The 12002-nt window shown below is 37.6% G+C and overlaps 1 protein-coding gene across 24 annotated transcripts in view; it reads right to left on the bottom strand.

Moving 5' to 3' along the window:
* Positions 1-276: 276 nt before the first annotated feature.
* The window catches only part of PHC3 (polyhomeotic homolog 3), a 50333-nt gene continuing 38607 nt past the window's right edge, over positions 277-12002 (bottom strand). For 18 of the 24 annotated variants that reach the window (XM_060683173.2, XM_060683175.2, XM_087872060.1 and 15 more), the window contains 6 exons: positions 11647-11900; positions 9252-9411; positions 6301-6415; positions 4424-4574; positions 4096-4327; positions 277-588 (listed from right to left, as the gene is read on the bottom strand). In XM_060683173.2, the coding sequence (XP_060539156.2) occupies positions 434-588; positions 4096-4327; positions 4424-4574; positions 6301-6415; positions 9252-9411; positions 11647-11900 (1067 nt within the window). In that variant the 3' untranslated portion in view covers positions 277-433. The remainder of the gene's footprint in view (positions 589-4095; positions 4328-4423; positions 4575-6300; positions 6416-9251; positions 9412-11646; positions 11901-12002) is intronic. The other 6 variants (XR_015728424.1, XR_015728425.1, XR_015728428.1 and 3 more) reach the window with 1 other exon arrangement.

The following is a 12002-nucleotide window of genomic DNA, read 5'->3' as shown; positions in this document are numbered from 1 at the left end:
TTCCACAGACTCTGTGGACTCTTCTGTTAATCCATATTTGTAAAAGCTTTCTATAAAGGAAAAAAGTGTATAGAAACACAATGTAAAACTGTAATCGAGATTATATATTCAAAAGAAGCTTAATTCTTGTAATAGCCTTTTTTTTTTTGGAATAAGCATCACCCATAACATTTTACATACACTTCTTAGAGCTTCCCACTGACTCTACCTCACTCAGGTTTTGACTAATTTTTTTTTTAAACCAGCACAGCTTATGCTTCCTGAATAGCTGGAAAGTTTTGAAAGTTCATATTAAAAATGTTCCTCCAACAGTTTTTATGTGGAAAAAAAATGCTTAGCAAAGCAAAGCAGTAATAATTGCATCAAACACTGAGATGTTGGCTTATTACTTTACAAGTCAATTTAAAACTGTGGTTTAAACCTTGGTTTTCCACTACAATTCCTTCAGAGAGTTGATCCGTGCACAGATTTTTAGTGCAGGTCCTAGCTTAATATTCATTGCACTCATGAGATGATCCTCTTTTAATAAGAGAAGAGCCTGCCCATCAATCTCTTGGGCTCGAAATTCATCAGCAATATCTTGACAACCTGCAACAAATAACAAACATTACTAAGAAAAGAAGGCATGGTTGCCTTGAAATTAGGGATTTTCCAGCTTTGTTCAGTAACTTTTTGGTACATTAAAAGGATCGTATTTATCAGAGTCTAATCTGAATTTAGTAATTGCGCTGAATTTAGTTAGTCACGTTTGCATTTTATAGAATAAATTGCTTTTAATTCTCAGGGATTTCCATTCTTTTATGAACTATATAAGAGCCGTGGTGGTGCGGTGATTGGAATGCAGTACTGCAGGCTACTTCTGCTGACTGTGAGCTGCCAGCAGTTCGGCAGTTCAAATCTCACCAGCTCAAGGTTGACTCAGTCTTCCATCCTTCTGAGATTCGTAAAATGGGGACCCAGATTATTGGGGGAAATATGCTGACTCTGAAAACCGCTTAGAGAGGGCTGTAAAGCACTGTGAAGCAGTATATAAGTCTAAGTGCTATTGCTATTATTATGCTTCTATTTCTATCAGTGTAGAACTAACTTCTATTTTGAGGCTCTCCAGTTTTATTAGACTGTAATTCCTAGAATGTCCAATACATCTGTGGAAGGCCAGGGCTGGGGAAGCCTCTCCTAGAATCACCCAAGTATAGAATAGAATAGAATAGAATAGAATAGAATAGAATAGAATAGAATAGAATAGAATAGAATAGAATAGAATAGAATAGAATAGAATAACAGAGCTGGAAAAGACCTTGGAGGTCTTCTAGTCCAACCCCCTGCTTAGGCAGGAAACCCTGCACCACTTCAGACAAATGGTTATTCAACATCTTTTTAAAACTTCCAATGTTGGAGCTTTCACAACTTCTGGAGGCAAGTTGTTCCACTTGTTCCAATTGTTCTAACTGTCAGGAAACTTCTCCTTAATTCTAAGTTGCTTCTCTCCTTGATTAGTTTCCACCCATTGCTTCTTGTCCTACCCTCAGTTGCTTTGGAAAATAGCTTGACTCCGTCTTCTTTTTGGTAGCCCTTGAGATATTGAAACACTGCTATCATGTCTCCCCTAGTCCTTCTTTTCATTAGACTAGACATACCCAGTTCCTGCAACCGTTCTTCATATGTTTTAGCCTCGTCCCCTAATCATCTTTGTTGCTCTTCTCTGCACTCTTTCTAGAGTCTCAACATCTTTTTTACATCGTGGCAACCAAAACTGAAGGCAGTATTCCAAGTGTGGCCTTACCAAGGCATTATAAAGTGGTATTAACACTTCACGTAATCTTGATTCTAGTGTTGCGTTAGATCTACAGTGATGATGTATACAGATAAAGATTCACCAGTTCTAAAATGCATTCTGTTGCATTTTAATCAATGTTGCTATCCTGATATTTTGTTCTAGTCACAACTTTTATCAACATATTTATCCAATACATGAGGAGACTGAATTTAATCTACACACTATGTTACAGGTGTGAAGTATTCTTTTTTTTCCCCTTAACAACTGGGTAAGCAATCTGAATGTCGGCAGGGTGAAACTCTAGTATGTACAATTACACCTTTGAGGGCTTCTGAGTAATCAAGAATTCAACAAATTTGCTGGATGGTGAAACACTACAGCTGGCTACCTTTCAAGTTTTACATTATCTTTTACGGTATTGGCTGAATGTTGATTAAGGCTAGAGTTACAATAGAACGATAAGAGTAACAAACTATTTTTTCCCGTCATAAAAACGACAGGCTTAAAGCTCTCTTGGATATCTGTTTAATGATCTTCTGAAGAGATTCTGCAGAGGACAGGAATGATATTGAAGACCTATTTTCTTACTCAAATAGTATGAACAGGCTGTCCTCTGCTTTGGAGTAACCGGGTTTTTAGTGCAGCTATTTAGGTGTTATGGGAGATAACTGTGTAACCCACTCTAAGCAGTTTACATAGTCAGCATATGGCCCCCAACCATCTGGGTCCTCATTTTACTGACATCGGAAGGATGGAGGGCTGAATCAACCTAAAGTGGAAACTTAACTAGAGGAAGGTGGAGAAATACTGACATATGTTTGTTTATAAAGAATGCTAAGGTATCTAAACGCAAAAGAAAATAGGTCCACAATATTATAATTAAATTTATAATTTAAAGAAGGGCTGAAATAGGCAATTAGAAGTACTGTTCATCACATATTTCCTGCTGATTATCAAACTCTCTAGGTGTACCTAATATTCACTTTAAAAAAAACCAGAACCTTGTGTGCTGCAAAGAAAACCACTAACCTCAAGAACTATGTATATTTATATATAAATATAATCTATATAAATAAAAATGTAAATGTTCGTTTGTTCAAAATCTTAAATCTCCGAAAGTTCACTGATTGCTTTGAAATTTTGACACAACGTTGCATTCGAATACGCACGTGTTTTTATATACCTATATTATATAGATGTCACACCTCTGACAGGTAAAAACATGCTTTTTTGAAAAACAGCACCATCTGTTGGAGTAAAAGCAACACACGCTATACTAAATATTTTACGATTCCATTTCAATGTTCACAGAGGGAAATTATTGGCACTTGGACAAAAAATATTGTATAGCCACAAGACTGAGCCACGGCAACGCGTGGCCGGGTACAGCTAGTATATATATATATATTTTCTATACTTTTTCTTTTCCTTCTTATATTCTTCTTAGCTTGTATTAGTTTTTCATCTTTGTGTTTCTAAACTTTAACAGAGTTTTGTTATTATAAATTATTATATAAAAACGAACACCCTATATTAATATGCAACCCCTTTACATGGATCACGGAGTCATTCTTTTAAAATGGTGTGGGAATACATTCCAGGATTTTTGATAGCCTTACTGTATGGCAGATGAGTTAAGACAGAATGCAGAAGATACAGACTGTCTGCCATCCTGTTATGTCACCTGTCACACATGCAAATTATTCTTGTGGAATCTGAGAAAAGAACCAGAAAAAGAGTTTTCACACACAAGCAAGTCTTCTCAAAATATTCTGAAAGTAATTTCTAGATATATCACATGCAATAGGCTGTACATCTGACATTTTCTCAATGTTTTTGCAACGATGTATGGACCTCATATACAAGTAGTCCTCGACTTACACAATTCATTTAGTGACCGTTCAAAGTTACAACAGCACTGAAAAAAGTGACTTGTGACTGTTTTTTTTCACACTTAACGACTGTTACAGCCTCTCCATGGTCAGATGATCAAAATGCAGATGCTTGGCAACTAACTCGTATTTATGACGGTTGCAGTGTCCCGCGGTCATGTGTTCCCCTTTTGCGACCTCCTTACAAGCAGAGTCAATGGGGAAGCCAGATTCATTTAACAACTGTGTTACTAACGTAGCAACTGCAGGGATTCACTTAACAACTGCGGCATGAAAAGTCGTAAAATGGGGCAAAATGCAATTTAGCAAACGTTTCACTTAGCAACAAAAATGTTGGGCTCAAAGGCGGCCGTAAGTCGAGGACTACCTGTATTTCCCTCCCAGCGAAACTGTCTTAGCAAATTGACACAGATTTCCGCTGCGTACCAGGTAACGAACGGATGAAGGCCCAGACATCTTCAACGGTCCAGCCCGATGGGACCGACGGCATGGCTGGCGACAAATCCATGTTGTCGGCTGTTTTCCGAATTCTCAGTTCCCTAAGTTCCCGCTCCCTTTCTCTCTCGCTTTGCCTTCGCAGGCGAGTGGTCATGGCAACTGGCACGCTGTCTTCTTGAGAGGCCAAGTCTTCTTCTGCAGATGGATAAGTAATTGGTAGCTGGAAAATGCAGTACAGACAAACCAGAGTATAACCATTTTCCTTTGCAACTCTTGTTAAAAGGACACCGTGGAGTTCAATTAGTATTCTACAGACCTGTCGAAGGAAGTGCTCCCTTGGAGCTCCATCAGAGCCACTGGGACGCCGCCCTCGCCGCCCAAGAGCTGGGTTATCTGGACTACGGCTCCAACGGCTGCTCTTGTCTGATGAGTATAATCCAAATTTCTTACCACAGCTCACATTATACCTAGATGCAAATGACGAAAAGGTATGTAATCATTATTATAATGCTTCTACAATGAAAACCATCAAAAATTTCAGTTGAGGTAAACAGATCCAACAATTAACCAGCGGAACGACTTGCCTCCAGAAGTTGTGAAGGCTGCAACACTGGAAGTTTTTAAGAAGAGACTGGACAACCATTTGTCTGAAATGGTATAGGGTTTCCTGCCTGAACAGGGGGTTGGTCTAGAAGACCTCCAAGGTCCCTTCCAACTATTCTATTCTATTCTATTCTATTCTATTCTATTCTATTCTATTCTATTCTATTCTATTCTATTCCTATTCCTATTCCTATTCCTATTCCTATTCCTATTCCATTCTATTCTATTCTTCTAAAATGGGGTTAGAATTGATGGCAGAGTGCCTTTAGTCTCATCGCAAAAAAGATGTTAAGATTCAGTCACTACAACTTGTAATTCAAATAAATAATGTTTATTTCAATACTCTGGATGAAATACATACAACCATGTACACACTGGAAGTAATTTACTCACTACCTATTATGGCTTTAACTGATGTAGTCACTTCATTGCAAAATATATTCACAAATTTTAAAGAAGTAAAGATTTGATTTGAAATGTTTACATTAAGTGCTGTGTGTGTGTGTGTGTGTGTGTGTGTGCATTTCTTTTATAGCTTGCATTTCCCCCAAAGGTTCACTGTGGCTAATACAGTGGTTTTTTTATTTTATTCCTGCAATTCCCACCCATGAGATAGATTGGGATGAGAGAGTGATTGGTTCAAAAACTTGGCTGAGGACAGGCTATAAACTGTATTTCTCCATTCCTCCTCTGTACTTGGTGGAGATTTATCACTTTTGATTTTTTACATACCTTAACGATTCTTCAATGATTTTTAAAATGTACCAACTGAATACTACTACAATTTAAAATGAGCTTTGTCGTTTCCCTTTAATATTGCTTAGGTTGAAAACCTATTTCCTTTTTTGTTTTAATTGCTTTTAACTTACAAAAAATAATTTTTCCAATGAACTTGATCTCTATTTTCAAAATATTATTGTTCTCTAAAGTTGTTTATGGTGTTACAAGTTTCTGATTAAATACAATCTTTCTTAAAGATTTTTAAGAATCTTAAAAACCTGAAGGGATAGAAGAAGAAAACTGAAAAAAGAAAAGAAAAAAATCCATTTGAAGGGATGAAAGTTTGCAAATTTACCTCAGTAAAACTTTGGAGGCAGAAACTTGATTTATAGAAAGAGAGAGAGGGAGAAAGAAAGATTAATGAACTAGTTTATATAATGTACAACTTTTTCTTCGAGCTTATATTCCTTTGATACAAGGACAGGTATTAGTCTGTTCCAGTGTATAAATAATATTTCTGATTTCCAAGCTTGTCTTTTAAATATATATATACTACCCAACCATTTAATACCATATCCTTATGGATGGAACCAGCAAATCCTTTACTTAGGATCATCACAGCGAGTACCTACCCTGTTTCCCCCAAAATAAGACATCCCCTGATAATAAACCCAATCGGGCTTTTGAGCGCATGGCAATAAGGCCAAGCGCTTATTTCAGGGTTCAAAAAAATATAAGACAGGGTCTTATTTTCGGGGAAACACGGTATGTTTGGGACTCATCTGATCTAGTACATAAGAATTTGATTCCAAATCGTGCGATGTATTCATGGTTTTTACAAACTCTAAAATGATAACTAATGAAGAATACCTCTTAGCGCAGGACATGGTGCAGAACCGTTTCGACCTCAGGAACTTGTTCGCGTACCCCATTTTCCCACAAAATTCACACTTGAGGAGATCTGTCTCCATCTCATCCAATCCCTCTAAAGGAAAGAGCAGAATAAATGAAGTTAGTTTGAACCATTCCATTGCAGCAGAAGTCTTTGAAACGCCCATGTCTTGGGGAATTGTATGCCAAAATGACCTGGTGTTTGGCAGCGACTCTGAAAAGCTAGTGGTCATGAGGAAGGCCTTTCCTCATGATTGAACCTTCCTTGATTTAAAGACAAGATTTTTTTTAAACAAGGGAAAAATGAAGTAAATCAAGAACGCATCATTAGTTCTGCCAGATTAAGATCAAATTTTTAAAAATCTATCCATGGACCAACTCACCCTAGGAACCTCATATATTATTACAATTAACCTCATTAATTGTGAATAGATTCACAAATAAAATTAGAAATTGAAAATGTTTTTCTGCAATTAAATTATATGTCCAGCCTGCCTAGTTCCAACTTCTTAAAATATCAGGGCTCACCATCAGAAATACAGGGGCTTCTGTAATACTTAGTAATACTTAGTTAATGACAGGCGTACTTAATTAATGACACTCTAACAAGTGTTGGAACTTGCAATACCACTGAACAAGTGGTACTGACAACTGCTTCTCTAAATTCCAGCTGCTGTAACAATCCCATGATCATGTTTGAGACTTTTCTTTCCAGCTTCTCACAAGTAAAATCAATGGAGAAGAGGCAGAAGTCATGGTCACATGACATCCTCAATTCAACAACTTGTGCAGTCCTCATTTAAAGATAGCAACTACTGACAACTGACATTGTTCAGCAAGGACTACCTGTAACTTCTATTCAGTAACCAAATTCTTTTAAACTGAACACCAGAGTTTTTAATACCAAGACCATCCACATATATAGCAATAGCACTTAAACTTATATACTACTTCACAGCCCTCTCTAAGCGGTTTACAGAGTCAGCATATTGCCCCCCAACAATCTGGGTCCTCATTTTACCCACCTCAGAAGGATGGAAGGCTGAGTCAACCTTGAGCCTGGTGAGATTTGAACTGCCAAATTGCTGGCCACAGGCAGTCAGCAGAAGTAGCCTGCAGTACTGCATTCTAACCACTGCGCCATCACGGTATATGTCAGTGATGGCTAACCTTTTTGCCATCGCGTGCCAAAAGTGGGGGGAGTGCGGGGGTGTCACATGTGCACGTGCCCACACCCATAATTCAATGTGCATGCACATGCGAACCCCCCCCCCCCGTGGGGCCATTTCCGGCCTTCTGAGAGCTCCAGGGGGGTGGGGGGCGGCCGTTTTTGCCCTCCACAGGCTCCTAGAAAGCCTCTGGAGCCTGGGGAGAGCAAAAAAAGGGCCTTCCCGACCCACCCCGGAGGCCCTCCAGAGGCCGGAAACAGCCTGTTTCCTGACTTCCGGTGGGCCCAGAAAGCTGAGCTAGGGCAACACTTGCATGCCCACCGATATGGCTCCACGTGCCACCTGTGGCACGCATGCCACAGGTTCGCCATCATGGGTATATGTGATTCGATTTTACTTTCTAGTGTCTAGTACACAAAAACAGGCACATTGTGTTGTCCTGTGCATTTTGGCTTGAAATTGTATGACTTTTGAGCCTGTAAAACCATACATACTTTAGCAAATAAGAGTTCCTACATACACAGGTTTACAAGTGTCAGCATTCAAAACTCCAGTCCTGCATAGAGTTTCTGAGATCAAGGCTCATTAAAATTAAAAAAAAAAAAGATTGATAACAATATGGCTTGTCCTCCCAAGTTAATAAATTTAGGACTAATGAAAGAGACATGGTATTTTCCAAGTAAATTCTTATCTTTTTTTTAAAAAAGCCCATAAACAGTATCTAATATCAATTTCCATCACTCGCACTGCTCAGTCATATGTCAATCAAACCTCTGACTTTTATATAGTGAGGAAAAAAGCCTCCAATAATATCCTGGTGTGCCAAGTTTAACTATATTATATCCCACATGCAATTTTAAAATTCAAAATATTCAAAACTTAAACCTTTAATTCACAGAATTAAAGGTAGTCCTCAACTTACAACGGTTCATTTAGTGACTGTTCAAAGTTGCAACAGCACTGAAAAAGTGACTTATGACTGTTTTTCACACATACGATTGTTGCAGCATCCCCATGCTCATGTGATCAAAATTCAGATGCTTGGCAACTGACTTATATTTATGATAGTTGCATTTGTCCCAAGGCCTCTTTTGTGACCTTCTAACAAAATAAATGGGGAAGCCAGTTTTACTTAACAACCATATTATTAACTAAACATCAACATTAAGTGATTCACTTAACAACTGTGGGAAGAAAGAGACAAATGCCTCACTTCACAACAGAAATGTTGGGCTCAATCGTGGTTGTAAGTCGAGGACTACCTGTATTCCCTGAAAGAATGAATATTGCTTGCCCATGGTAATAATAACAATACACATTTTAACCTACCGGTATAAACATTTGAATTTTCCACCTTATTCTGTGCAGTGCAAATTGCTGTATTTAAATTCACTGTTAATATTCAATAAACCTTGGATGAGCTGAAGCATTCACCAGATTACCACCAGCAGGAATTTAAAGATGGATTCAAGTGACCCATTCATGCAGCCAATGCAACTTTTATTCCCGTTTAGTTACAACAGTGCTTCCATATCTTCTTCCAGAGCTCTTAAATTAATCTAACATGAAAACCTAAAGCCAGGTACAGGGTGTTCCCTTGCAATTTTCAGTACTGACACCTTACAGTTGATTTGTAACTTCATTGCAACGAACTCTTTTAAGAATCTGGTATCTCAAAGGTGGGAAGGTGACTCTGGATGATATTTAAATCTCCTGGTAAAATAGAGGGCTAAATATTCAGATTAAGTGAAATACAAAAACCTTCAGTAATTATGTCCTCCATCTCTGTGTCCGAGGAGTTGTCTGCATGTTTGGCATTGTTCTGAAGCTCTGGTTCGACACACAGAACATTCACAACTTGTTCTTCCAACAAGAGTCTCTTTTTTGCAGGCTCGTCAATCAGAAGAGATGAACAACTTACCTGTTAAGAGAGAAAGATGAAATCATTAACCAAAAAAAAAAAAGAAAAAAAAAAGAAGTTTGGTTTCTCATATCAAGTGTCTGAAGATTTCAGGGCTTTGCTGATCTTATAGTCTAGTTACTGCTACAAGGACATACAGAGCCATAGATTAGATGCTTCCGTCAATTTCAAAGATAGGCACTAGTGTAGCCGTTTGGGGTCCAGAGGCTATGGGTGAACCAACATATGGAAGAAAATGGGAAATGAAACATGGAGATATGAAGAGGAAAAATCAGATTTTTAAAATGAAAAAACCTTTGTTTGAATCTTCCATTTGTGGCTTTGGAATGAGATGCCACAGAAAAACAAAAATGTCATCTTCTGAACACATTCTGAGCTACTGTTCTATTCTTTTCAGAGGAAATGGATTATTATATAACAGGATTATTATAATCCTGTTTTCCATGCACAGGAAAACAGACTGAGAAATATAACTTTTTTTTGTTATGAATGAGAGTAACCAACTTTAGGGTGAAAGGCCGTAAGTTGAAAACACACATTTATATTTACTCTCTGTGTGTGTATGTGTGTGCTGGTATTTTCCATTTGCCTTTGAATACGCAGCTCTTATGTGCAATTTTGCAAGCTGCGCTGAATGCTAACAGTACATTTAAATTTAACAATACATTTAATAATAAAGGAGTACAAATAATTGCATTTATGAAATAGAAAAGTATTGAGCTTTAGTTGTATTTAAAAACTGTCTTCAACAAAAAGGCAGAAGAGTCCATGCTTCCTGCCCAATGGAAAATGTCACCTTACTTCTACCCTGATGGCTTATCTTCTTTGAGAAGCAACCTACCCTTGGGAAAGAACTGTTTTCACTCAAAAAGACAATGGGAAGGACAAACAAAAATCAAGACAAGGAATCACACTTCTCAACCATACACTGATTATTCCTCAACTAGGGATCTTGTTTCTCTTGAACCCCTGCCCCCAGCATAAGTATTTTTTTAAAAAAAAATCCAAACAAAAATAACTTAAAACAAATCAGTTTTAAATATAGTTTAAATGTAACTTTAAAGAGACATTGTTTTGTTTTTTAAAATCCCCAATCCAAAATTATTGATGGATTGATCCCTGACATCTATGTTCAGGTTATGCTTTTTCCTTCCCAGAGTCAACGTGGTTTACAGAGATTTGCAGGGAGCAAATACAATCATTACTAAGACTTACCGGTTCATCAGAATTATATTTATCAAATATATTTAGCTACACAGTTCACCAGAAGTGACTCTGGTGAGAATGCTGTTGATGTTGGTCATTTTGCTTTTATGCTTACTCTTGATAACACTCAACATATATTTTATGATTAACTTACAAAATTTGGTGGGTAGGAACATGAACCTTTGAGGCAGAGATTGTAGGAAGAGTGTCTGGTGGCAAATATTCTGGCCCACCTTTTCCAACCAACTGGTGACCTTCTACCGCTGCACCATAGAGAGTACTTTAACTTACTGTACCTGTGTATGGTTTGCCAATTGCACAGTGGCAGATAGGACAGCACTCCAGAGGGTCAATGTTATTGCCCAGAGGATCACTGGTTGCTCTCTCCCCTCCTTGGAAGAACTTTATAGCTCCCGCTGACTTAAGAAAGTTCAAAAAATTCTTAACGATCCATCTCATCCTGGGTACCCTTTTTTTTGAACTACTACCATCTGGCAGATGGTACAGGATAATAAAAACAAGGACAAATAGGCTGAAAAACAGCTTCTACCCCAGGGCAGTAACTATATTGAATTCTACGGTATAGTGCAATATTAATGCAATATCAGGGTTTCAATTTCAATTATATAGAATGTGAAGGATGTGTTGGTGTTTTTATTTTTATAGTTATAATGTACACTGAAGATGGCATTTAATTTCGTTGTACGATGTGCAATGACAATAAAGTAAACTAAACTAAACTAAACAACAAATTTTACTAAAAGGCATACATTTTTGTGAGTTGTCTGATTCTTTCTGGCAGAGATCATTCTGATTGCAGTCACCAAAGTTCAGAACATTGTTGGGCAGAAAACTTAAAACTTCACTGACTTCATGAAGAACAGATAATTACTAATAAGACAATTAGTCTAAATTATTCAGAATAACAAAGATTAAAGAAACAGAAGCCCCAAATAACCACAGCACATTGCCTTTTAAAAGGAAAATATCACACATACAAGGTGCAACGATGTATTTTTTTACACTTACAGGAAATGGTTCTAAACCCTCTTGGATCACAAAGCCCTCAATGACATGAGTCAGGATTTGTGGTTTAACGATAGCCTGTGGAAGTTTGTTTTCTATACTAGGGTTTCTATTGGACACTGATGCGCTGTTAGTCCTTGTTGCAATTGCTGGGAGCAAAAGAGGTGGCTGTGGAATAGAGGCATGTGAAGGGTCTGATGGTGATTTAATTACAGATGCGCTGACTGATGAGGCCATTGAAGAATGTCCCTCTTGTTCTGGAAGAAAAGTAATGTATGTATTTTTAAATAACTCAAATATCTTCATAATTATAGAAAGCAATACTTTTATTCATAACTTGGCTACTACAGAAGTCTCTT

Source organism: Pantherophis guttatus, chromosome 6, assembly GCF_059756535.1.
Source record: "Pantherophis guttatus breed Tessera chromosome 6, ASM5975653v1, whole genome shotgun sequence".
Taxonomy (NCBI): Eukaryota; Metazoa; Chordata; class Lepidosauria; order Squamata; family Colubridae; genus Pantherophis; species Pantherophis guttatus.
This window is presented reverse-complemented; position numbering and strand designations above follow the sequence as displayed.